This window comes from Eretmochelys imbricata, chromosome 17 (genome assembly GCF_965152235.1).
Source record: "Eretmochelys imbricata isolate rEreImb1 chromosome 17, rEreImb1.hap1, whole genome shotgun sequence".
Lineage (NCBI taxonomy): Eukaryota > Metazoa > Chordata > Testudines > Cheloniidae > Eretmochelys > Eretmochelys imbricata.
In genome coordinates this window covers 3,327,984-3,355,633 of record NC_135588.1, presented here as the reverse complement: position 1 = coordinate 3,355,633, position 27,650 = coordinate 3,327,984, and the positions used below count along the sequence as shown (strand labels likewise).

Below are 27,650 nucleotides of genomic sequence, written 5' to 3'. Positions count from 1 at the left end.
TGAGCTGTATTTAAACTAATCTGAAATGTTTTCTCGTGTGAAATCTCAACTTATGGATCTCTTTCAAAAACTAGGGTTGGCCAAAGAGGGGCTGGCCTTTCAGCAACTATTGCTAGAAGCGAGCATGAGATTTCTGAAATAATTGATGGACTCTCTGAGCAAGAGGTGAGGCCATTGTTTCAATTTATCAATGCAGCAAATTATTTATTTGACCCTTCTACTGAGATGTTGATAATCCACTTTGGATATTCTTCCTTTATGAGCTTGTTTTAGATTAGTTCAAGATGCCCTTTGTGAGTTTTATCATGACCTGGATCTTTGCTCTCGTGTATCTTCCTTTTAGGGGCTAGACTTCACCATCACACCTCTGCTGTGGTAGACCTAGGGTGTGAAACTTTCCTTTGACATCTGATTTCTCCTTACTTGTAAGAGACTCCTGAAAACCTTTCCTTTTAAAAGCCTTTGCTGTTATAACAGCTGTTAGTGATGTGTAGTACTATTCCTTCATCCCTTTCAGTTATGTGAATATTAATTGGGATGGCCACAACTTCTGGAGGAGAAAAAATAAAACCATGTGAAAGGATTAAGATGAATGGAGAGGGCTGAATCTGTGTACTGTATTGTATTGCCCATTAGAACCATTTAGTAAATAACATAGGAACCATAAACATTCATAGAAACTTTGTCTTGTTTTGTCTATAGAACAACGAAAAACAAATGCGTCAGCTCTCTGTCATTCCTCCCATGATGTTTGATGCAGAACAAAGAAGAGTGAAGTTTATTAATATGAATGGTCTGATGGAGGACCCCATGAAGGTGTATAAAGACAGACAGTTCATGAATGTCTGGACAGACCATGAGAAGGAGATATTTAAGGAAAAGTAATTAGTCTTTTACCTTTGTTTTTATTACACTGCAGGTGACAGATGAATGTCGAAGTGTATAGTAAACATTAATAACAATATTAATTTTCAGCTCACTCCTGTTAAAAACTCACGTGATGATATTTTGTCAGGGAACCCAACGCGCTCTGATTACTACAGCAGAATGTTCTGTGTGGATGGAATATCATGTAGCTTTAGACTTGTTCATGCATTTTCCTATTGGGTCAGGCATCAACCAGTTGCTTATTTCTGCTGCTTTTTGCTTTGTCTTTAGACAGGAAACTTTGTAAAATGTTTTAATTTACTGAACAGATTAAAATAATTAAGCCAAGTAGTTGTAGTTTTTCACTATATTAACCTATAGCGTGATTTAATTTGAATATTCCTAAATCAGTAATGTGAAAACTATACACGTAGGTTAAACTAGCTTCTTTTTTGGAAATGAAAGAGTTCCTGATGGAACACAATTGTTTGCCAGACTTCTTTTTTTATGTGATTATATATAGTCAGAATTTAAAAATAATTTCTGATTTATAAAAGGTTTGTCCAACATCCCAAGAACTTTGGTCTAATTGCCTCCTACCTGGAAAGAAAGGTAAGACATTTTTAGAATGTAAACACTATGTAAGGTGTGGTCTCTTACTTTTCTAATGTAAGTCACTTTTCCTGCTAATATTTTCTCTTCTTGGAATTAAAACTTCCAAAACCAAATCTCCTATTAGCTGCAAAGGCAGTAATTATATGTCAGCAGAAATAAAATGATGATGCAAAACGAATTGCATGTTAAACATCTAACAAAGCTCAATAGTGTTTACTTTCATGGATAAAAGAAAAAGAAAATGGCATTTTGCAATTTGTTTTGTTTGAAATAGGTAAGTTGCATTAACCGTTCGTCTCACTTTTTGGTTAGCAACAGAACTGACTCTGCCTGCTAGCATGCTTGCTCTAAGGTCCTGCATCTGCACCATTAAAGTCAGTGGTATTTCACTGAGAGCAGGGTCAGCCTTTAAGTCAGAGCTGAGATTCTGCGCAGCCTATGTAAGAAGTGGTTCCCAATTTAGGACCAATCAAGAAACTTTTGACAGAACATCTCAAATACTTATAGCTATTATGATAAATGGCGGCTTTCCCACTAGTAATTATATAATGTAGGTTAAATCATAAAGAATAAACTAGCTGCAGGGTATTATGAGTATACATGGGCTGAGGTTTAATGTTATAGGATAGCTGTCTTTTCCTGTTTGTATGCATTAATCCACTTAATTGCTGAACAAAATTCTAACACTTCTCTGAATCTAGTGACTAGAATAGTATAAATAGTTGAATGACATCATATTTAATGTATTTAATAGGGTTTGGCTTTTCAGTTACAGAAACTGATTTTTCCTCTTTCATTTTAGAATGTTCCAGACTGTGTTTTGTATTATTATTTGACCAAGAAAAATGAGAATTACAAAGCCCTTGTGCGAAGAAATTATGGCAAACGTAGAGGAAGAAACCAGGTATGTTACGTATGTTTCAGAGTGACTCTTTGAATGCACGTGTGAACCAAGTAAAATAATTAGAACTATCTTTTTGTGTATTTGTTGAGTGGTCAAGCACATTGCGTAAGAAATTATGATTAAAAATAGGAAAACATAGTTTCTAAAATCCTACCATTTTTAGTCCTTTCTGAAATAAGAAATGGATTCCATAATTCTGGGTTTTCAAATAACTTTTATATAAAAGTATTGTCTTCATAAATCTTTGCTTTGCTCATTTGTGGCTTTCTCTATGACAATTCATTTTGTTTGAGCACCCAACAATACAAATTGAGGTCAGATTTATTAGTAAATCATATGATGGAGCCAATAGAAATTAGGTCGGACATACGATGTTCATTGGAAAGTACATAACCACTTCACATGTCAATGTCTGTCAAAAAGCAGAAATTAATAGTGATAATTTTCTGGTGGTCAGGCTGAAAGTCAAACCGACGTTTTGTAGCAAGAAGAAAAATAGACCAGTTACGTTAATACATGTAAATTAACCAATTTGCTGATTCAGGAAGAATTCACTTGGAAGTATTGGAATTATTTAAAGAGGAAGAAAGTAATGTATTATGAGAAATACGTAGTAGGCTGCCGGAGTTAACATGGAAATTGGAAACTGATGTAAAGAAAATTGAAGAGACTTAAAATTTTTGTTGGAAAATGGGAGCCAGGGGAGAGGAGAACACTATATTGGATGTGGGACAAGTCCATTTCAGAAGAGCAGAGAATATATTTAGCTGAAAAGCATTTTGAAAAGTATCAAGAGAGGAAGCAAAATGTGTTGGCATAGGCAGGATACTAAAGAAAGCATGGTCTACAGATAAAATAAATAGTCAAAGAACTGTAAAATAAATAGTCAAAGACTGCATGAATGGCAAAGATTGAAACGTTTGAATCCTTAAACTGATGCTGACAACCAGAAATGATAGTGGACAAAACTCCTTGACAAAATATGAAACACTTTATGGAACTGAAGTTCAATTTTGTCAGCTTCTCAGTGTCTTTTTTAGACAGATGAAATTATAGAACTATTGCGGTTGGAAGACCCCAGGTCTCAGTCTTTAGTTTGTCTCAGAAATGAGTAGTCTGCAGAAATCAGTCACATCCTGGTAACATTACTGAAAAGGAAGAATTGGTGAGACTTTGAAGTAGTGTGGCTGCACAGATCTGGGGAGATTTAGCTGCCAATAGGAGACACAAAACTCTTGATAGCAGTTTAGCCAATCATTGATAGTTAAGGCAGATCTTGTAGTGACATACTGCAAGAAACCTGCCCTCTCACACCATCCTGTAGTACTGTGCCCTTGTGCCCAGAGCATTTAACTATTCCTGGAATGGCTAATCCAGAGGTGTTCTAACTCATTCTTGTATTGAAATACATTAGTGTCGTGTAAGATAGATAAGAATCCATGCAGTAAAATTCTGTTAAATTTTAAATTGGCATATTGACTTGGACAAACTTTTTGAATGAAGGAAAGAGGGAAGGAATTCTCTTGCTGAGAGAGTTAATCTAATTAATGATTAACATCAAGTACTCATGCATTAAAACAGATTGGAACACACCCGCTGAAAACATGCTCCAACATGCCTATTAAAATGGGCAACACTTCATAGGTCTGTCCTCACTATTGCGGTGAAGCTGTTTAAATTAAATTCCTGATAGTATCCTTGGGGTAAAAAAATGGCCATCTCACAGGAGGTTTTTTCCTCTCTTGCCACAGTGGCCACACATCTCAAGAGTAGGCAGTGTGCATCAACAGATCTTTGATCAGAGCTAAGCACTCTGTAACAAATCATTGACTACTAAATCAGGAGATTGTGTTGAGACATTTACATACTTTGCCAGCTCTTCTCTGAAAACATTAACCATTGTGGATATTTTGTTACAAACTGTATTGAAGTCCATCACTGTGTGACTTATGATGGCTTCAGATTCTGAGAACTCCAAGTGGGGAGTATTGACTTGTTTAAAATAAGTCAGATTTTCTCAAAATGTATGCAGTCACCATGAAAATAAAGCCCAGAAAATGCCTTTGGCTGGTTTCTCAGACCAATATACAAGCTACTTGGAAATGCTGGATTGTGCTACCTTTACTGGTGTTGAGTATGCTTTTGCTATGCAAATAGTTCCAATGGAAGTTGTTTGGACTGTTTGGGGAGTAAGATACTACTGAGTGTGATGAAGCATAAGACAACGTAGGCTCAAGTTTTGAGGTACTCAAGGGATAACAAAAATTTCCTTAGTAACAATGTTAAATATCTTAGATTATTAAAACTAGGAGAATGTAAAATCCTAATTTACTGTTACTTTTTCACTGTTTATGGTCTGAAACTTTTTCAACATGAACAATGAAAATACACAAGACAGGTTAACTTACATTCTCATTCTCATGTACAAATATTGACTACTACCAATAAGTAGTTATTACTCAGGTTGGTGAGCAAAATTGTCTGAGTCTACTGATACCAGCTTACAATGTCGCGGAGCTGGAGGAATTTTTATACACTTTATACCAGCAATCTGCTGCTGATTATGATTAATATTTAGACATGACTTGCATTTCAAAGAACGAGACAGTTTTTTATCTTATTTTTTTGTTGCTCTATAACACTTAAGTCTTCAGAACTAGCAAAGTGCATTTGAGCATGAGGGTGGGGTATATGCTGTTTCATCCTAAAGTCAGTAGTGGTTTAGTTCTTGTGTACAGTGTTTAATGTGTCACCATTATTATAGTCAGGACCTGCTATTTGCAGGATAACTCACTGTAACCTTTTTAAACTGTCACTGATTTGAATAAGAGAAACTTTACAACCCAATTTTGCTAAGCTCATATTCTGTGTTCAAGCATGTAACTGGCTTTTAATTTTAAAACTTTTTTTTTTATGGTGAAACAATTTGTGGTATAGAGGGCAACATGAAAGTTCATAAACCAGATCTTGTACGTTTAATGTCTTTTAGCTCTGACCCATTGCCTAAATATCTGATTAAAATACATAACTTACCTCCTAGTAATGGTCCCTTAAAAGTAACTACTCTGTATTGTGCAGTAGTCAGTTTGAAAACATGTGTAGATACACCAAAGTAATATTAAAAAATGTCAAAGTAAATAGGCGTATTGTAGACCTAGTTGTTTGTCAAATCTTAACTTTTTTGGTTTTAAAACCCTTTTTGAAGTATGCAGGAACCAAAACCTGTCAGAACTAGGAAATTTTACTTACACTGCTTTTGCTCCTTTAAAGTTGTACAAGTTAAATATGGTTAAACAAAACTCCGCTCTGGCAGATTCTGGCCTTCATTCTGTGATGATTGACTTGTAGTTCCATGGAAGGCACTGGGACTATTTGTGTGAGTCCAGTTAAATACTGCCTAATTCTTAGAAATGGGGGCCTTAGTTTGCCAGCTGTCAGCCCAGATTAAATATTATGGACAAGTTATAAACATCAGAATTATGGGAAACTGTTAGTGAGCCTTATATATACATGAAGCGGCAAGAACACATTGGTATCTGAATCATGGTATATATGAACAATGCTAAAATATATTTTAGATTTTTCTGTTGAATCCTATCTTGCTCAGCTCTGAACTGTGTTGCTTTCTTTTAAAATGTGTTAATAGTTAGTAAACCAATTTGTAGTAAGGATTTCTGTTTATAGAGTAAATTACAGAAAATTATGTTACAGAACTGTCAAATACCTGTACTTATGCGTATAGTTATTGTGGTTATTAATATTTCTTTAGCCATAACTGCAATGTAGACACTTGTATTCTCTAGCAATTGAAAGCCTTGAGAAATCATGTTGTTTTGTTTGCCTGGAGCCTTTGTTTTATGGGTGTAAATGTAATTATTTTTCACCTTTTGGAAAAAATGATTGCTATTGGGCTATAATACCTGAAACAACATGATGAACACACTAAACATCATTGGGCGTCACTTTTTCAGCCCAACGGAGGGTGATATCTTTAACTGTAAATGAAAAACTACTCATGAGTACCCATTAAAAGATTAGAGCAAATAGGAGACCCTTCTCCTCTATTAATTGACCTTATCCTTTCCAGCTCCCCAGCAAGGTAGTGGGGTTTAGGATGCACTCCAGGATCTTTTTGTACTGGCAATAGAGTAACTTCAAAAGAAGCATGCCAGCATACAGGGTCATAGAAGTTAAAAGCGAGGCAAATAGTGCAGTGAAACAGATAGCAAGTGCAGGCAGGATACAATTCTCCAGTAGAGGGCATAAAGCTGTTACACTGGCACCGCTATTACTCATGGTTATGATTTAAAAACCTAAATATTTTCTTAGCTAGTATAGTTGCGACCATTTAAACTTGGCCAACATCAGCATAGGTCTCAAAACGTATGTTTATTTTGAAGGCCCTGAGTATTGGATTATAGCATATGAAGTTCTTAAGAAATGTGGAGTTTATTGTATTGTAAGAGATGTTTCTGTTTAAAGTAAATCTAGAAGGGGAAAGACTTCTAATAAAGATACAATTTAAACTTCTCTAACAGACTCCATGGGGAGGTAACATGTCAAGTGTCTTTCTTGTAGCATGTGTATAAGTTTTTTTAAAATAAGGGAAATCTGTTTTTTACTTCAGAATAGAAAGTGGCATGGATGCAAATGCAAAGTCTGGTTGCAAACTGCCAACTAGTGGGAAGGGATATTCTGATAGTCAAGTCTCAAAATTTAGTCTGCTCTTAAAAAAGGATGCTCACCAGAGAACTTCCAGTTTATCACTATCTTCTGTGAAGTGACGATTACAGGCTATGTGAATTCTGAGATATACTGGAAACCCAGAAGTAACAGCTATCAAGGCACAGCAACAAACAGTTTCTGTTTATGATTTGCACATGTGTAGGAAGAGGAAGAGCAGCAGTACATTAACCACTTCAGAATGAAACAAGAGAGGGTCTAGTTGCTTGTATTTCAGAACACCATCCAATGGTTTATGATTGTTTGGTTGCACCAGCAGTTTTTGAAGAAAAATTATCAACTGAGAGGGAAATAATAATCATCTTATTACAGATCCTTCTGCAAATTGGCCATTGGTGGGTGTAATGTGTATATCTATAATTTAGATGGACTGAATAAAGTCTGCTTTAGGAGAAAAGCAGAAGATTAATTTGAGTGGATAGCAGTATTTTTAAGGCTGTCTTGGAATGAAATTTGAAAGGGGGCTGGAGAGAAATGCTAGCCAATAATTTGGAAATGTATACTTTTCCATAGTATAGCTGCATTGTCAGCATAAACTAATGTCTGTGGACCAACCCATATGTCTTTGCAGCAGGTGGTACAGTCCAGTGATTTGACCAGACAAAAACTTGCTGTATTTCTGTGACAGCCAATCAAGCACAGCTCAGTGGGGATTACCTTGAGTAACCCCTGTGAGATTAGAAGCTTGCACGTGAGATGGGCAACTCTTCTGTAGGCAGTTTAAGTGGCAGGATGACAAAGTTTCCTGGAATAAACACGTTGCTGGGTCAGCCAGCCCATGCTAAGGAGCTATTGATGGTGCTGTAGGCTTTGTGCTTTTGAGTTTTATTTTGCATTAGAGCCCGACCCCTGTGCTGTGGATAGTAAGAGTTTTAATCAACAGATGAATGTGCAGGTACGTCGTTGACTGAGGCTTCAGCTGTTTAAGGTTTGTGTTTTAACCTGCCTTTGCCTTATAGAGGATTGCATGCTAGAAAAATTCACTGTGGAAAAACAGATTTAAACCTGTAATTGACAATGTGCTGTGTTAAATGAGGCAGGTAAAAGCAATTGGGGGGTGTTCTGGTGATCCAGCTATTTTTTCAGGCAAATTATATACAAAATCCAGATTTTTGCTGAAGCTGCGGTTCATCTAAACTTTGCTTCTCATACTGTCCTGTCTAGCAAAATCAAAAAACATTTACCTCAGCATGTCTCCCTGACATGTTAAAGGAATACTTGAGAGAACCAACTAGTACCAATATTGAGATGTTAATACTTTGCAGGAAGATTCTAAATAATAGTTTGCTATTAATATCTACGCCAGTTCATATTTTTAAAAAGTCAAAAGCATTTTAGTTTTTAAAAATATATTCAGGGTGACTTCCAACCTTAATTTGGTAATGTACCAATGACATCTGCTGCCACTGCTATACGAAGGAGCTTTTTAGCATTTATGCAGCCTATTTTCAGGAGTTTTTCAGTGGACTAGATAAAATTTAATCCTGTTAACGCACAGCATGTAAGCTCCTAGGAAAAAACCTCCCAGAACTCTCTCCTTATCCTTCTGTTAATTTTGAGATACTGTTAAGGCATTTAATAGTTACCAAAATTCTTGTTTCTGTCTTGCTCTATATTTAGACATCCAGCAACACACATTGATTTAGTATTAAGGGCCTTACTTAAAACCCCACTAGCAGAAATCATGCTGACCCTGTATTGCATCTATGCATTACAGCACACTGACTTTGTTCAAAGACTTCGGCAAAACATAGGTAAATTGTTCCTTGCACTCAAGAGAAAAATCCCCGAAGAGTTTAATGTTTAAGCATGTTTTGCAGTTAAAGTATATCTGGGAGTCTGATTTTAATCCGCACAAGCAAGGAATTTTGAACTGACTACCGTGCTTTATAGGCATCTGGGTGTTCGGGGTCTAGGGAGGGGAGTGTGTGATTGCTGAGCTGTACATGACTTATATTAGCCAAAGCCGCATGTTTATCCCCTTTGTCTTTCTCCAGTGTGTACACCTATGCTTGCTTCCCCCTTCTTGACTCTGTTTGACACTTCACCTTTTTCTTCATTCTCAAGTCCCTTCTCAGGATACCCTTTTGAGGAGGCACTTGAACTATACTCATGTATATGCAATACATAATGTGTATAGAAATACAATACTACCTTCAAGACTCGTGAATTACTCAAGCCTATATTGTATTATTCCCCTTCCATTTGTTACTTCCTCCTGTTATGTGAATTTAGGGCTGAATCATCATGTTAGAAGGGGCAGCAAGGGTCATTTAGTGTAACCCCCAGTTAGATCATGGAGTTACTCCCTTTGTAGTTTCACTAATTAGATATGACTACACATAAAATTAAGCATATATACAATAGCAAATGTTTGCGGAATTGTAAACTCTTAGGGGAAAAGATTTAGTCTTCGGGGTTTTTTTATAGTGCCATGCATGTTTGAATGTTCTCTCAGTGATAATATTTGATTTGTGTGGTGCACTACTTAAGTGCAAACAGAAAGAGAGAGTTGGTTTTAGCCTTCAATGAATTTTCCAGGGTTTTAAACAGACTAACAGACTTCTTATTGTTTGTGTATGTATAATGTGCACACTTACAATACCTGCACCCAGACTTTGGTTTACATTTACAAGCTACCCCCTATAATTTCTTTTTTGGAATGTTTAGTTTATAGAAATTGACTGATTAAAGCAAGCATTCTTACCATATTTGCTATTTGCTTACAGAAATTTTTCCTGCATTAATCAATAATTATGAGCATGTTTTCCAAACGATACCATACGTAGTGACTTAATTGTAGGCTCTGTGTTACTCACATGCCATCTCATGCATTTTTGATACTGTTTTAAAAATATTTTGATGTTGTCAAAGGGAAGAATCTTTGAGGATCTGAGATCAGGTTTCTCACATTGGAGTACTGCCCAGACTGCAACTTAGATTGCAAGCCCTTGGGGGTGGGAACAGTCTTTATGGAGTTGACTAGTTGTACAGCACATAGTATAATGGGACCCTGATTGGGATCTCTTGGTGCTATCGCAATACTGCTAATACATAATATTCAGTAGGAATTGCCATACTGGATTGCACAATTCATCTAGCTAAGTGTCTGGATAGTAACTAAGCATTGCTTCAGCAGAAGGTGAACTACCCCCACGCTGCACCTAATAAATAGTAATATAATAATAATTGTACAATGCTGTGCACTGAGAGCAAGGGAATTTCTTCCTGATCATCACATGCTTACAACCCTCAAGTGTGAAGCTTAATTGCTCGTATAATTACATGAATTGTGTAGATACAAATGCTAAAATTTAATGAAATATGTACATTTATGTGCTGCAGTATATAAATGTAACGTAAGTAAAATGCAAAGAAACCTCTGTCTCAGATTTTGCTTGGCTTTGCTTGACTCACGGCGCTCTCCTTTTTGAGAAAGTCCTGAGAGCACTCTGTAACAAAGGCAATAACACAGCAGGGAGCATAGGGACATAAAAGCTTATGCTTGTGAAGAAAATATTTTTACAGCCACCTTTAAAGATCCATCTCTTTTAATTTAGTATAAAATGTTTTTCTGTGAACACATCTTATACATTCTTCAGCCCATCTGGAAACAGTATGAAAAATTTGAGTTGGCAAATGTTAGATTACTCCTAATAACTAAGCCATGCAGGGAAGTTGAATGTTTTTTTTGGGGGGAAGAGGAGTAGGGATGGTGACACAAATTTCGTCCCACCATTTTCAGTTATAGATTCATAGGTAACATAGGTTTACAGGTAACAATGGAAATAGCTATGAGTGATATAATAGACATTAAAATAGTATGTTTGAAAACAATAGGGAGGAAAAAATGAAAGTGCCTTTAAATATCTTCACTTCTATCAGACTACCAGTGGAATAATCCATCTGTCCAAACCTGTGATGACATAATAAATGTAAATAGATTTGAGCACTTGCTACTACCATGCTGGTTGCAGGGATTTGGACATGGACATCAAAGGTAAACTTGTAAAATATGAATGTAGATATCTTACATTACATCAAAATAACTGATGGTGTCATGTAAATGAAGAACAGTAAAAGTGATTCAGGTGGGTTTGAGTTGTACATACGATTTGAGCCAGTAAGAAACAAGTACAGTTTAGTTTCTATGAAGTGTTTTAGGGGCAGTAGCCCCATGAGAGTATTGAAACAGGATATTAAGTCTTCCCTGCTCAGTAAATGTCGACTATAGCTATATTTAAGAATTAGTACGCAACAGATTCTTGCATGTGTGGTTGTAGGAAAAGGGCAACAAAGAGGATGCTGGTTTATATCAAATGTATTACTGGTGGTTGAAGTTAATGGCATCATGCTACCTTGGCAGAAGCAGATACTTACCCAGGCTTCAAGACAAAGTTAAGGCTAGAACTGCCATTTAACTTAGGACTGCATAAATGTACTATTTTTAGCTGTTCTGTTCAGGGTCAGGGAACCCATTTGTAATTACTCTGATATTTGCAAACTGTTTTTCTTTGTCAACGCCCACATGATTGTAAAACTGTATCTTTTGCTGTCATAGAGAAATATAGTAAAGAACTTCACAGTTCTAAACTATACCTTTCCTCCTCAACTGCTTAAACTACCATATGTACTTCTTCATTAGCCCGTTGGTTTGTAAGCCGACCCTCCCACCCCAAGATGGATAGGTAAAATAGTAAAAACTGTATGACCCTTTCATAAGCTGACCCTATATTTCAGGGATTGGCAAACTTTGGCTCCTGGCCCATCAGGGTAAGTCGCTGGCAGGTCAGGATGTTTTGTTTACCTGAAGCATCTGTAGGCATGGAGCCCGTCAGCTCCCTGTTGTAAGCCACTTCCTGCAGCTCTCATTGGCTGGGAGCAGCGAACCACGGCCACAGGAAGCTGAGGGGCTCCATGCCTACAGACGCTCCAGGTAAACAAAACAACAGTGTATTGGATCCTCAATTCAATGATTTCATAGAGTTTAAAATCATCAAATTTTGGTGTAGACCCGTTTATAAGCCAACCCTCGCTCTTTGATGCGTCATTTTTTTACCAAAAATATTCGGCTTATGAACGAGTATATATGCTAATCTAGTGAAATATGAAATTCCTAATGTAGTGCTTGATACTGCTGACTACCCTTAGGAGGGTTAGAGCTGTACATAATGTTCATGGTGGTAGATCTTCTGTTTCCAAGTTGTAAATTATCATGTATTACTATTTTAAAATAGAGCAAGTTAACATTGTTACTCTTGAAATATATTTTTCAAGATTTTTGGTTAGACATCTCCTGAATACTATTTAAAAACTTGTTTGTTACATCTGTTAATTTTCAGGCTACATGTGTTGGGGACCCATAGTGGTGTTTTTAACATAAAACTCTTCCATATTATGTTATATTTGATACCGTGTATAGACTTGTTTATGAAGACAGCACAAAGAATAACTTGTGTACTGTGTCTTCACTATCACTGTACTTATTCTAGTGAGGAAGGCAGTACATCCATGGAATCTACAAAATAAAATGCAGTAAGTTCCCAAATAAAGGTTACTGAAAATCAGACAAAATGTAAGAGAAAAGAAGTTACTTATTGAGAGGGACTGAAGGAAACATTCAAAATGTGGTGGGTGAAACAAACTTCAAGGCTACAGGCAGATTGTTCCATGCCAACTGGTCTGCCAAACCACTTCTTTATGTTTTTAATTTGCAGATGTTCCTATTGCTGTAAAACCTCTGTAATCCAAGTCCAACTTCTAAATTGATGTGTAAATTGTGATGAAGATTCTAATGTAAAATCTTGGTAACTTCTTTTCAATGATATGGATGGTGTTAATACTATTATGAGAAAAATGCATATCCTTTACACAGTTAAGTGTTTTATATAGCCTTAGTGTGTCAATGGTTCATTTCAGCAGCAAATTGCACGTCCTTCACAAGAAGAAAAGGTAGAAGAAAAAGTAGAAGAGGAGAAAGCAGAAAAAACAGAGAAAAAAGAGGAAGAAAAGAAAGATGAAGAGGAAAAGGATGAGAAGGAGGAATCTAAGTGAGTATATGTAATGAGAATGAACTGTTTGACTTTTTTTTTCCCTAATGCAGTTGCTCTTTGCTCGTTTTTTGTTACTATTTATTTAGGAAATTGGTATTAAATGAAAGCAATAAACCTGATGGTTGATTTCACTATAGAATTTCCGTATTTAGAGTTGAATTATTGCTGATTGCATAAATAATTGTTCTGTGGCATATCTGTTTCTCTCAGACTCTTTGGACCAATTCAGATCAATGGAAAACCCCTAAAGTTTGGATGGAATTTTTCTTGCCCTTCTGAAGTTTTTTGTGTTAACTTAGTGTTTGCTGCTCGTGTATGCAGTGTTGCTGTAGCTGTGTAGGTTACAATATATTAGCAAAACAATGTACTGTGAGGTAATATCTTTACACAGAACTCTTCAGTAGGTCTGGGAAATGTACTCAGGCGTGTGAGAGGTAAATACCAGGTGGAACAGACTGTTTAGCATAAATAGTTAATGCATTTCAAGGGACCATTCAAGGTGAAGTTCTGGTGCTTCTGTTTCTATATGAAAATGGACATTCTATTAAAGCCAATGAAAGGACATACCTGGTACCATCAGTAAGGAAATGGTAGATTTTTTTCTTTTGATTTTTAGTTAATAATGGAGTGTAGCTCCATTTGTTTTTAAATAAATTCTGATTTTTGGGGAAAAAATGAGGAGCCTATTTTACTGTTAAATTGCTTTACAAAGAATTACTCCTTCCATCGGTACTGAAAAACAAGCTTACACTTAGTTCTTATATCTGTGATTCAGTTTCACCAATACCTGCCTACGTAGTATATGCTTTATTAATATCTGCGCTGAAGCTTTTCTTTTAACTTTTGTCTTCACTCCAGAGAGAACACCAAAGAGAAGGACAAAACAGAAATTGCACCAGAGGAAACAGAGCAGGCTACTCCTAGGGGACGAAAAACTGCCAACAGTCAAGGTCGTCGTAAGGGCAGGATCACCAGATCAATGACAAACGAAGCTGCAGCAGCAAATGCTGCTGCTGCTGCTACTGAAGAGCCACCACCACCTCTTCCTCCGCCTCCAGAACCCTGTGAGTAGCATTTATGGAAAGTACTTTGGGATCCGTCTGGCAGAAAGGCACTTTGTCAATATGGGATCATTCTTTGCGAATACAACACATTTCCATTGTGGATACAGTGACATTTTTTTCAAGTCTAGTAATTTATTGACAAACAAGACATCAAGAAGTTTATCAAACTTCTAAAAATATGCATCGATATGAGTGAATGTTAAATAAAATCAGATCAGATCTTAAAACTATATAAGAGAACACCAGTAGTTGTCTTACGCAATAAGACTTACTATACAAAGACTAACCAATTTATTTGAGCATAAGCTTTCATGAGCTACATTCACTGAATACATCTGATGAAGTGAGCTGTAGCTCACAAAAGCTTATGCTCAAATAAATTGGTTAGTCTCTAAGGTGCCACAAGTACTCCTTTTCTTTTTGCTAATACAGACTAACACGGCTGCTACTCTGAAACCTATACAAAGACTATTTTTCTCTTAGTTTGCAGGGTTAGTGCTAGATCCTGCAAATCACAGGCAGACCCCTGTATTAACATGGATCCTTTGCAGGACCTAGCCCTAGATGGTTACTAACAAGCAATTTAGGCCCAGAATTTGATTTATCTCAATATTTATTATCTGGAGTGGATCGCTGGTTGGTTTGTTTCTTAATCCATTATGTAGGTAAGGAATTTTCTGTAAAGTGTTATTTTGGTGGCATATACTAGTAGACCGTATACAGACTCTTGCTGCTGGCTGAGTTACTAGAGGAGTGCACATTCCTACTGCCATAATCTGATGATGATGCAGAAAAAAGGAAGTAAACAAAACAGAGCCACGCTGGCTCCTGCAATAGAAATACAGAAAAATTATCAATGGAGAGGATTTTTAAAATAGTATTAAAGTAAGGTGACAGCTGTCAGCAAGGTTTCAGAGTAGCAGCTGTGTTAGTCTGTATCCGCAAAAAGAAAAGGAGGACTTATGGCACCTTAGAGACTAACAAATTTATTTGATCATAAGCTTTCGTGAGCTACAGCTCACTTCATTGAATGCATTCAGTGGAAAATACCTGTCAGCAAGTGGCACTGTTCTATTACCTGAGCTTTCTTTCCACTGGACTCCTCAAAGACTAACAGAGAAGAAGTGGGTTTTTTACCCACAAAAGCTTATGCCCAAATAAACCTGTTAGTCTTTAAAGTGCCACCGGACTCCACATTAAAAACTTTTGAGTGGATTGAATACTTTTCTGCCCTATCCGTCTTACCACCTTTGTTTTGCTGATTCCATTTCCTGCTAATGCTTTCTATATTATGCACAATGGCAGATAAAGCAAGGATAAATTGGGGGGGAGGATTCTAGTCTGTGAAGACGCTGAGCTGTCTGCAGTGGCTGAACATCATTCAGAACAATATTAAACGTGAGTGACATCAAATCCAGTGAAATAAAGCAGGTGGAGAATTGTTGATTGCATTGTGTCTCCTGATAGGGTGTTTTTTGTACTAGCATAGATTTTTTTTTTTTAAACTTTCATTCATTTTTCTTTGCTTATGATTGTTTGCCCAGATGAGTGTTGGAGACTGATATGCAGGAAATGAGTGTAGGAGAAGAGGCTTCAGCATGTTAAGTAATTAACTATTTCATTCTCTTCCAGAGGAGTCAGTGGAATAATTCCCTCCACAGAGGAACCCCTTAAATACTTTAGAGCATTTGGGGCTGTGTGGTTTTTTTTGTTTGTTTTTTCCACAGCATGCTGTGGTGTTTCGCAATCCCTTTCATTCTCTTGATTTGGTTTGTGTTCAATAGTGTGTCTGTTACAGCATGCAAATAGATTTATAATAGAAAAAGCCTGAGAGGCTCTATAAAATCCCTTCAGAGCCTTCACAATATTTTATATATAAATCCTTGCTGCCTGTCGTGTTGCAGAATATAATGAGCAGAATAAGACCATATGAAAAGTACAAAATTTCCTTTTAAGAGAAGTGTCCAGCTGCTTTCACTAAACTTGTCCGCTTTCCACAAATCAGTTGTGTGAAGTATATTACAATAGATGTAAGACTTAATTAGCATCTTTTATATCTGAATCTCAGTACACTTTAAAAAATGGCTATGATCCCCATTTTATAAACTTTACTTGGGACATGGAAAAGAGGCACAGAACTCTTGTCACTTACTCCAGGTCACACAGCAAATCAAAAGTAGAGGTAGGGCTAGACTCAGGGTGTCCTAAAGCCCAGTGCCCTTTTCTCATGACTTAAATGTCTAAATTATGATTAGAAGGACAAAGCATATGGATAGATATACTGAGGGGAACTGTGAATAGTTGCATGTTTTTATTGCAGAAAGGAATATAACATGTTATCTACCTTACAGTATGTATAGTTTTAGGCAAGAAACTGCTTCACTACGGACTGTAGAAGAGTCCTTAAGGAAGGGACCTTGCCTACTGTGTTTTTACATATTCTGTATACATCTATAAAATCTATATGTACATCTAGAAAATATTAATGGCTAACGTGATTGTAGGGTATCATACATATGTGGCACTAAAATAAAATAGTGCTGAACATTTTTGCTTTTAAACCTTTAGACTCCAAGCACTTTTCAGAGGGTGGGATTTTGTATTTTGCGAAAGCAGTGAGGTAGCAGGGTCTAGTGAAATGACTGAGATGGCAGCCAGAACCTCTGGAGTTAATTTCAGCTCTGCTACTGTCAGTGTACAGCCTTGGACAAATCAGTTAATCTTGCTGCCTTAGTTCCTTACTTGTGAGATGGGACTAACCATCTTGCAGGGGTGATTTAAGTACTAGTTAGCATTTGCTACAGCACTTTGAAAAGGTAAGACGGTATAGAAGTGCTGGTTATATTTCCATTTCTTTATATTTCCGTCTTTCAACTCTCTTTAGCCTTTTAAGGCAAGCTGTGTGCTCTAGTGCCCGGGGGTCAGGAGAAGTGTTCTATATCTGGTTCTTCTAGTGACCTGCAGTGTAATTCTGGACTAGTAACTTCACCTTCATGTGCTTCTGTTTCTCCCATGTATTAAATGGGGCTGGTTACATCCTCCATGATTAAAAAAATAAAAACCAAAAAAACAAAACTTTGAGATATACAGATAAGGGCTATATAGGAGCTAAGTATTTTACAGGAATGACTTTTTTTAAAAAAAAAAAATGAAATGCAAATAGTCATTTGTTATCTTTGACTTTGACTGAGACTTTCAGCAGCCTACTTGTGCCAAGACCATACTTGGTTTTTCTCCTAGCATAACATTAACATGACACTTGGCAGAAATTGGAATTTGGAATATTTTCCAATGATTTTGTTTTAATTGATAACTTTAAGCATTCGCAAATAATTGTGTGGGTTCTGAGTTTTCTGTGGTATGTTGGGTACCATGTATTGCGCAGGAACACTAGTTCAGCCTTCAAGGCTCTTTCAGAGATCGTGTCTGGACACTTTAATACGTGACAGTTTCCTGTTAGACCTCTCTATAACATGGCCTTGTGTGTAGCTGGACAATTTATAGTTCAAGAGTGTGGCGGACCAGTGTGAACCTTGGGGCTTGAACACAGGACTGGGAATCAGAAACTCCCAACTTCTAATGATGGTTCTGGCATGGCTCTGACTTGCATTGTGGCCCAGGGCATGTCATTTAACATCTGTTTTTCCATCTATAAAATGGAAATAAGAATTTATTTGCTTATATCATTTGGATGTTGGGAGCATTGCTCAGTGTTTGAAGTAATTTTGGAGAGAATATTACATAAACATATTTTAGTGATTCCATGATGTGTAGCATGGGAAGTGAAATACTCCAGCATTTACAGATGTATGAGGAAAAAGGGGTTCCTACTTTGCATGAAAATCTTCAGATTAAAATCTGCCACCAAAATACTCTCTAAGAATCAAGAATTTAGATGTTGTCATTTTATCCCAAGTCCTGTCGGTGGACTGGCTCTTTTGTACAATCAGGCAGAACAGACAGTTATTTATGGCAACAAAAATTTTGACGGTTTTAGTGGGTGAATGCAGACGAACCTTTTAGAAATAGCCTGGCTTCTTAGAATATTTATTGTCCAGAATACTTTGCAGTAAAAACAAGCCACATGTTCACATATATAGTAAACTTCCATTTAAAATGGCTCAGACTCTGGTGTCAGTAGAATTAATCTGAGTTTACTTAGATTTTTAAAAATTCCACTTTTTCTGGTGGTTCAAAACAAGCTAGTCATTAGCATCTTGCTCTGATGAGAGCATGAAGATTCCTTTCCCACCCCTAGTTCGGTGTGATAGAAATTGACCGCCTCCCATGGTCCTGGGCAGCTTTCCCAAATAGCTTGAACAGGCCTTAATGTAAACAGATGAATAGATTAATGTGTGATTGATGCTGAACGGGCATATCCTGGTCTTTTCTCTGTCTAATGGGACTCACCGTTTGCTATTTCAGCTTCTGCAGAGCCTGTGGAGACCTCTCGCTGGACAGAAGAAGAAATGGAAATTGCTAAAAAAGGTAATCCTTCTAAAGCTTTGGTTTCAATTCTGGTTATTAATTAGTCTCTGCGGTGCTAATCTGAATTAATGAGGTGGGGGACTCACTTTCATTTTGCGTTTGAAAGGAGCTTTTTCTTAGAAGCAGATATCCACACAAAGCAAACCAATCTTCCAAACAAACATGCAGATTTAGATGTTTTTATTGGCTTTCCCAATCTGTTGGAAAAGCTATTTGATTTCAGTTTACAGCTATGGCCATCAACAGTCTGATAGAAAACGATTTTACAAAGTAGTCTCTATATAACAATGAAACTGATGTGAATGAAAATTTGCATCTGAAATTTGCACTAAGTAACACCTTCTTATAAGTCACATCAATACCCTTTCCATTAGATGAATTCTTTTATCTGAAATGTGAGTTTGCATTGTAACTTGGCAAGGAGATTGGCAAATTTTAATGTATTAAAACATTATTGTGCGTATAATTTGAACTCTGGCAAAGCTTAGTGATAGATATTAGCTTCAACAGGGAGTCAAATTTTAAATGAGTACAAGCAGACACTAGATAATTTTTTTTTTTTTGCAAGAACTATTAATTCGCTTGGTTCTTTAGTGCTCTGTGCTAAAACATATCACAAGAATTTGTAGGCTTTGTTTTTCTCTAGTTATGGCTGAAAATGTTTGTACACCATATAGAAAGACTTCTAAATATACCATGCAAAAAAAATTTATTTTAGTATGTACACTTCCAAGTTTGGGACTTGAATTACTTTTAAGAATCAGGCTTGATGCTTTCTTTGCTTGCCCAGGTTTATAGGTGTTGCATAGCCCTCAAAGTAAAATAAAAATTGCTTCTATGCTACTGCCTAATACAAAACACATCCTGTTTCTACTTACTGCTTGCAAGTTATGTTCAAATTCTAAAAATAGAAAATGGGTGCTGTAAAAGTGTAAAGGACCCTTCGCAACAGTAGTATTCTGATTCAAGTGCAACTTGAATTGTACCTGATTCAAGTACCCCTAAACATGGATTTTAAAGGAAATATTACTGATATTTGTGCTCTGTGGTGTACGTTTTAAATAAAAACGTATCAGCATTTCAAAACAGTTTATTATTTCAGTCAAGTGGTGCTATTGTCTCTGCAGAGCTGTCACTTCAAGTATACTTCCTGGCGCAGGCCTGGTTTGGTGTAAAGCAGGACTGAAAAAAATGGCTTTCCTAGTAAAAGCACTGGAAATCTGTTCAGTTCTAGTTCTGCAACTAAAAAAAAAAAAAATTCCCTTAATTACAAAGCTTCCTAATAAATTAAACTTTTTGATTTCCAAAGTTTTTTTTTTAGCAAAATTTACGGTCATGTTTTGTGTAATCAGATCAAGAGAGTGGTCATTTAATCTTTTAAAACTATTATAACGCACTTAAGTGAGATTTTGTAATTTCAAAAGCAGAGATAAAGGCTAGAATAAATTTTATATTACATTGGAGCTCTCCTTTAATTTTTGTGTTTGTGTATATCTGTATGTATAGTAAAGATCACTTTCAAAGGTCTTCTAGAGATTTTAGTCACTCTGTGTGCCTATTTTTTGCCAAGAATCCAGAGTCCAAGATTTTGAAAAAACTATCCTGTTTTTAGTCTTAGATATTTTCTTAGTGTATTTAGAAATAGTGCGGAGGTCATTAGCAGAGCAGCAGTATTCCAAATATTTATTTATAGTAGATTTTTAAGAAATGGGAGAGGTAAGTAGGGATTAGGTAATTTTTTTTTATGTGTATCTATCTTGTAGACAGAGCTACCACGGTCATCCTGATACTTATACTGGGGAGAATTTCTAGCTTTCAAAATCATATTTTACTGAGTACCTGCTTGTTTACTCTTTAATCTTTCCTTTCAGATGATACTTAAAAATTGTGAAATGGTAACTTAATTAAGAGAAAATATGCTTATAAGATTAAGAACCTTTTTGAATTTCACAATCTGAAATACTTCATGATCTCTGTGTGAATTTCTTATCCTTTTTATTCTAGGTAGTGTGGTGTGGGATTTTTACACATTTTCTCAAATGTGCATAGTAGTAGTGGATGTGGGTTCAATAGTTTTATGTCCCAGAAAGAAAAGAAGTCGGTTATCCTAACAGGGCAGACCGCATGAGCCAGTAGATAGGATGCAGCACAGGGAGTAAAACCTGTGTTTTATTCCTGGCTCTGTCACTGCCTCTCTGTGACATTAGGTACAACCTCAACCTCCTTTCTGCATTTCATTTTCAGTCTGGAAAAGAAGGCTAAAACTCACCTTCATAAAGAGCTTCTGGATGTATTGATGAGACACACAAAAATATATCTATACTATATTAAGATCTTGTTTTCTGCTTTGTCTCATTAGAGTCAAAACTATACCTGGCATGATTTTATGTAAAATACTAACATACGCAGTCCCCACTCTGCTTAGTAAAGCTATATTCTATGGATTGTAAAATAAATGCCTTAAATGATCACCTAGAAGTTTGCCTTCCTCCACTTGAGCAGCTATGAACTGGCTTCAGGTCATCCAAGTAATGTCACACATGTCTAAGATATCAGACTAAGATGATGGCGGAAGAAAGAGATGCTTGATGAATTTTAAAAACTACTTAAGCAAGAAATATCTTCCTATGCAGTTTACAAAACCAAATCATTCTAGTTGCACAAGTATAGCAAGTTCCAGATGGTTGATACAACACTAAGTATTTCTTTTTGAGGGATGTTTAAGAAGAACATGTTAGACATGGCAGTATTGAGGCAGCATTTAAGCATTAATCTACTAGTAGTTTCATATTTCACCAGTGCCAAATGTTAAGGGGTTAGGTATATATTGTATAAGAAACTGCGTTTGAAAATCTAGATCGTAAAGGTTAACCAGGTGTTGTTGGAATGCAAGTACTGAAATGCAGTGCTTTGGTGGGGCATTGGTTGTCCTTATGTCGCTGATGACTGGTAGCTAGGGTAAACAAATGTTCGTGAAATTATTTTCCCAGAGAAACATGGTTTTAGGGGCAAGCATTGCTGTTGCCTCTCTTCCACTTATTCCAAACAGCCAGTAGCCCCACACTGTAGATTTCAAGCCCTCAACTTTCCACTCACACCTGAATTGTAGAATTTTTAAAGGTGAGGTTTATACTGGTGGCAGTTATGAAGTTTGATAAACTGATCAGTCTTTATCGTCATGCAAGATGAAGAGTCATTTGATAATTTATGCCTATATAGATATAGAACAAAATAAGAAAATACAGTAGGACCTTGCTAATATACGCTGACTGCAGAACCAGTCTTAATTGTTAAGAGCCTGAACCAAACGAACTGAAGTCAATGGACTTCGTATCAGACCCTAAATGACCAATTGAGGAAACAAAACAGGGATTCTGCATCATAAAATGTAGCTTTTATGTACTTCATTACTTGCATAAAATATGACAGTAGCTACTGCAGTACTTAAGTCTTTGTAACCTACCTTGTGCGTACGTTATAAGGGGAGCGGGTGTGCCATTACAAAGAGGGTTTCATTGTCCTTCTCGCAGCATGTAGCCAGAAATGGAATTCACTGCCACAGGAGGGTAGATAGACTCAGCTGAGACTCAATAACTTGTGATCAGTAGCCTGCTTAACTACAAATAGAAATAAGGATAATTAAATCTCATGCTTCAGTCTGACAGTTGATCACTGTAGGGGTTAGGAAGGAATCATTTGCCCTTGCGTCGTTTTACACATTTACTCAAGCAAGGACATTATGAAGCTTTCACCTTCCTCTGATGCATCAGCACTGCCAAAGGAAACACTGGACTTGATAGACCAGTGGTGCGATCTGTCATGGGAAATTTTATGTAGTAGTACTTTATCTGTCATTTGCCAGGAAATTTGACTTTACTGTTTTCTTATGAAAGTTTAACAAAATAGGCTTAGTAGGATGTTATTTCAATAGTAGAAGGAAATGTGAAGTTTTCATAATATCAAAGTATTAAAAAAGAACATTTCTCTTGCGAAATGTTACTGTACCAGCTGATTACTACTTACCAAAAATAAAGTCTTTAAGCTGCACCATTCATGTTATCGTACTGGTGCTGCTACCGGTTTCTGGGGTGATGTCATCACAACAGCTGTTTGAGCATTGTCCTCTGGAGAGGCAACTGGGCCGACAGCTTTCTAACAGCACTAGTTAATTCTTGCTAAATACATTTTTAATTTACTTTTTCTATAGTAAGTCTGAAAACCTAGCTAATGAGCATATGGGAGGGAATGTGCTGACTGGTTCTGTTTCAGATGTTGGCAAAACTTTTGAATGGAATAGCTTCAGAGGCGCCCTGCTATGCTTTATGAAGTGCAGGGCTTTTCCATCTGTTGGGTGGGTTCATTATTGCAACAAGAGTCATTTTAAGGACAGTGTGATTTACCCCATTTTCTTGTGTCTGTGTTTAAGTCAGACCTTTTTAAAGTGGAATTTGTGTGTGGTTGAATTGATTTCTGGTTAGCCTGATTATTTATCATGGTAAATATTAAGCTTGCATTTTGTTTAAATAGGGTTAGTGGAACATGGTCGCAACTGGGCAGCAATAGCCAAAATGGTTGGAACTAAAAGTGAAGCTCAGTGTAAAAACTTCTACTTCAACTATAAAAGGAGACATAATCTGGACAACCTCCTTCAGCAGCACAAACAGAAAGTGAGTAAATCGTACTGGATTAAATAATTTTTGGAGATAATTGGGTTTGGTCTAAAGTTAGGCCTTGAGGCTCACAATAGAAACTTCTTCAGCCTCCCATTTTGTTTCATTTCACCTGTTTTTGCTCTGTACCTTCTAGCACCTGGTGCCGCTTTTCATTGCCCGGGTAGATAGACGGTTTAGAGGTAGTAGTCACTTTAAATGTAAAGGTCAGTAGTAATATTATTTTGCATTTTTGGTGTAATACATTTCCTCCTGAGGAATTTCAAAGTGTTTTGCAAACTCACTTGTATAGAGGGGCTTCATCCACCAGTAATATCTTTGGACTGAAACATGTAGCTATTGAACAACACCAACAGTGCAAAACAGGTTAGGATAGCCAGTGGAACATCAGCAACTGAATGTTGCTGCATATATAGCCAAAGTAAAACACCAAGGATGGGATTTTCAAAAGCACAGTGCTAGCCTAATTTAAGTTAATATCAGCAGGAGTAGTTTGACTTAAGTGGTAGCAGAGTTAGGCCAGTGCTTACAGCCTTGGAAAATGAGTGGATTATGGCACAGTGACACTAGTTGGAGTTACGTATCTTAACAAGTGAAATAACTACTGGTTCTGCTTGTATCTGAAAGCTTTTGTGCATTTGACAATACTGTATTCCTCTTTGGCCCCCTGCAGTACTGCCTGAGTTAAAACAAGCTGTAAATCAGTGCAGAAAGAAACATCATTGCTAATTAGGGGGTTCTTTAACTTCCGAATCTGATATAAAGTGGAGAGAGAGTGCATTTAAAATTAATATATGGAAGTTTTCAAGATGGAGTAAATCTCAATTCTTTCTGTCTTAGTCTTCACGAAGGCCTCGTGAGGAGCGCGATGTATCGCAGTGTGAAAGCGTGGCGTCAACGGTCTCTGCTCAGGAGGATGAAGATATCGAAGCATCCAATGAAGAAGAGAATCCAGAAGACAGTGAGGGTAACTACTGAAATGTCAGAATTGGTTTGGAAGGAAACTCCTACTAGCACTAAAATGATCCACCATTTTAGTTGCCTGTGATGTTTGATCACCTGCAGAAGTTGTCACTTAAAATGATCAAAAAGTTACACTTTATTTAATTTAAAATAGTCCAGTGTAGTTTTCAGACTCTTACTCTGGGGTTGAAGTTTAGCAGGTGGGATTACTATATCTATGTCTGAATAAACTTAATTCTGCAGCTGACTGTGAAGAGTTACAAAAGGATTTCACAAAACTGGATGACAGGGCAACAAAATGGCAGATGAAATTCAGTACTGATAAGTGCAATGTAATGCATGTTGGAAAACATAATCCCAACTACACATACAAAACGACTGGATCTAAATTAGTTACTACCACTCAAGAAAGAGATCTTGGAGTTATTGTCTATAGTTCTCCAAAAACATCTGCTCAATGTGCAGCAGCAATCAAAAAAGCTAACAATGTTAGGAATCGTTAGGAAAGAGGATGCATTATGATATTTTCTGTTTTATAAACGGAGTATATAAATCCATGGTATGCCCACACCTTGAGTACTGCATGTGTGCAGTTTTGGTTGCCCCATGTCAAACAAGATATATTAGAATTGGAAAAGTACAGAGAAGGGCAACAAAAATGATGAGGGGTATGGACCATCTCCCATAGGAGGAGAGATTAAAAAGACTGGGACTGTTTAGCTTAGAGAAGAGGTGACTAAAGGGCAATATAATAGAGATCTATAAAATCACGAATGGTGTGGAGAATGTGAATAGGGAAGTGTTATTTATCTCTTCACATAACACAAGAACTAGGGGGTCACCCAATGAAATTAATAGGCAATAAGTTTAACACAAAGATAAGGAAGTACTTCTTCACACAACACACAGTCAACCTATGGAACTCATTGCCAGGAAATGTTGAAAAGACCAAAACTATAACTTGATTAAAAAAAGAAATAGGTAAGTTCATGGAGGATAGTTCCATCAATGGCTATTAGCTGTGGTAGTCAGGGACACAACCCCATGCTCTGGGTGTCCCTAAACCTCTAACTTCCAGAAACTGGGACTGAACAACAGGCGGATGGTTCACTCTATAAATTGCCCTGTTCTGTTCTTTCCCTCTGAAACATCTGATACAGGCCACTGTTGGAAGACAGGATATTGGTCTCTGCGGACTATTGGTCTGACCCAGTGTTCTTAACTTGATCGTACTGACAGCAAATGGCTACATAAAACTGCCCTTATAAAAAAAACATGGTGAATCATGAATTTATAGTCTTTAGCTAGTAACTAGCCTCTGAAAAGTTTCAGGCAGGCAAATACTTACCAGCTTTTTGTGTTGGCTGCAACTGTTCATAATTAGACTCCCCATCAAATCTGTATTTGGCCATCCTTATGTAGAACTGTATCCAGTAACATTCATAAACTATGAATCAGAGTATTTGACTTAATGTCTCAAGCTGCTGATGTCTGCATGTTATTCAGAAAATTGTTCATCTATATAAAAGCCAATAATAATTAGTAATAAGGTTTTTCAAATCATAGAGAAGCTTTAACAAGTTAGAATTGATGAGTCCTTAAATTTTACCAGATCCATGTGTTTAACATAAAAGATTAAAAATCCTTTTGGTGAATTTATCCATTAAAACCTGTGAAGACCCTTTGCTTTCTGGTTCTGTTTAAGCATTTTACCAGGCGTGTACTTTGTCTATAAAAGGTTACGTACATTAAATGACAGTTGAGAGAACCTAAACCTTTCAGTTAACCGGTAGGCTGTGTAGTGCTCTATCTGCTCTGCAGTAGACATCAGTTGAATGGGAAGGGCATCTAGACGCTCCTTCTAAAAATACCAAAAGCTCGTAAGAATGTTATATTTGAACTAAATATTTCCTGTAAAAATGCTTTTTAAGCAATGAGGATTGATATAGTAATATAAGATTTCTGAATAGAATCTGTTGTGCTATATTATGGAACCATGGTTCTCTCTTAGCATTTGTAGTTTATATTAAACTTTGTTATTAAATGTTTGTTAGGGAATTTTGCCTTAAGATTCCAGTTTACTGAAGTTATTTCTGTGGGACAATGATTAGAATGAAAGATGAATAAAAGTTACCATTTATTTTAAAATGGTACAAAATGTTGTTAATAATGCTAATTTACAATTCTTCCTATAGATTGAAAACCCTAGTTTGTCACTAGCTGTGATGCACAGCATTGTTTTCTGAAAATTTGTCAACTCTGCTGTGTGAAAGCCTATAGCAGACTTTTTTTCATGTTGCAGCCTGTGTTTCAGTGTCTGGATTCCAATTCTACAAGTGTATCGACTCTTAAAATGAAGAAATTTTAAATGTATAGCCTGTGGCTAATACCTAAAACTAAAATAAGTTTTTTGAAAGAGAGATTTCTGCGCTAAGCAATAAATCTGTGTAATTCATGTTTGAAAATGAGTTGCTTGGATTGTTCACAAATGATGAAAAGCTTCCCATGTAAAGTCATCATTGCATTAGGTGTGAAATTAAGTGGTGAATGATACCTTTGGGGCAGAGGCTTGTAGTCTTATTTGTACTGTGGGATACCTCATATATTTGTGGGTGCTGTAAAATGAGAGCAATTATTTGCTGTCCAGTCAGAGCGTGTTAATTATATTTTGAGTGCTTATGCAAGAATAATGTCTTTCAGGTGCTGAAAATAGTTCAGATACAGAGAGTGCTCCATCTCCTTCACCAGTGGAAGCTTCCAAACCCAGTGAAGATGCGATGTCTGAGAGCTCTGCTGCTAGGATAACCACTGAGACAACAGCAGAACAGGAATCTGCCATTAAAACCGTACCTAGCACATCCCCCTCCTCAGCAGCCCAAAGTACACAAACCGCTGAAAATCAGAATGTTGAGCTCCAAGTTAAGGAAGAAATAAGTAATGAGGCAGAGGAGCCAATGGAGATGGACAGTAGAAGCCACCCAGCTGAAGCTAAGCCTGTGCTCAACCTTCCAGTGCATACTAAAGCAGAACCTGTAGATGCTGAAATAAGGTTACCCGAGAACATTCAAGTGAAAATAGAGAGTGATACCAAAGAGAGGGATTTGGAGAAACCCAAGGAAAAGTCAGAACCTGAGGAAATGGATTTCAGCCTGTCACAGCAGACTAATCCAGCAAGACCAGAGCCCAATTCAGACAATGATTCTAGTGCTACTTGTAGTGCTGATGAAGATGTTGATGGGGAACCTGAAAGACAAAGGTGAGTTTAATTATTCAATTATGAGAG

The 27,650-nt window shown here is 36.8% G+C and overlaps 1 protein-coding gene and 1 long non-coding RNA gene across 14 annotated transcripts in view; one reads left to right on the top strand and one right to left on the bottom strand.

Moving 5' to 3' along the window:
* Window positions 1-22,803, bottom strand: part of LOC144276474 (uncharacterized) — a 35,836-nt gene extending 13,033 nt beyond the window's left edge. Inside the window, exon 1 of the long non-coding RNA XR_013348252.1 lies at window positions 22,198-22,803. This is a non-coding gene — a long non-coding RNA (uncharacterized LOC144276474). The remainder of the gene's footprint in view (window positions 1-22,197) is intronic.
* NCOR1 (nuclear receptor corepressor 1) overlaps window positions 1-27,650 on the top strand; it is a 113,891-nt gene that overhangs the window by 50,551 nt on the left and 35,690 nt on the right. For 10 of the 13 annotated variants that reach the window (XM_077836554.1, XM_077836565.1, XM_077836564.1 and 7 more), the window contains 10 exons: window positions 75-165; window positions 703-881; window positions 1,425-1,479; window positions 2,285-2,386; window positions 13,049-13,179; window positions 14,041-14,246; window positions 18,672-18,734; window positions 23,262-23,401; window positions 24,245-24,371; window positions 27,068-27,623. In XM_077836554.1, coding sequence (XP_077692680.1) covers window positions 75-165; window positions 703-881; window positions 1,425-1,479; window positions 2,285-2,386; window positions 13,049-13,179; window positions 14,041-14,246; window positions 18,672-18,734; window positions 23,262-23,401; window positions 24,245-24,371; window positions 27,068-27,623 — 1,650 coding nt within the window. The remainder of the gene's footprint in view (window positions 1-74; window positions 166-702; window positions 882-1,424; window positions 1,480-2,284; window positions 2,387-13,048; window positions 13,180-14,040; window positions 14,247-18,671; window positions 18,735-23,261; window positions 23,402-24,244; window positions 24,372-27,067; window positions 27,624-27,650) is intronic. The other 3 variants (XM_077836563.1, XM_077836562.1, XM_077836558.1) reach the window with 1 other exon arrangement.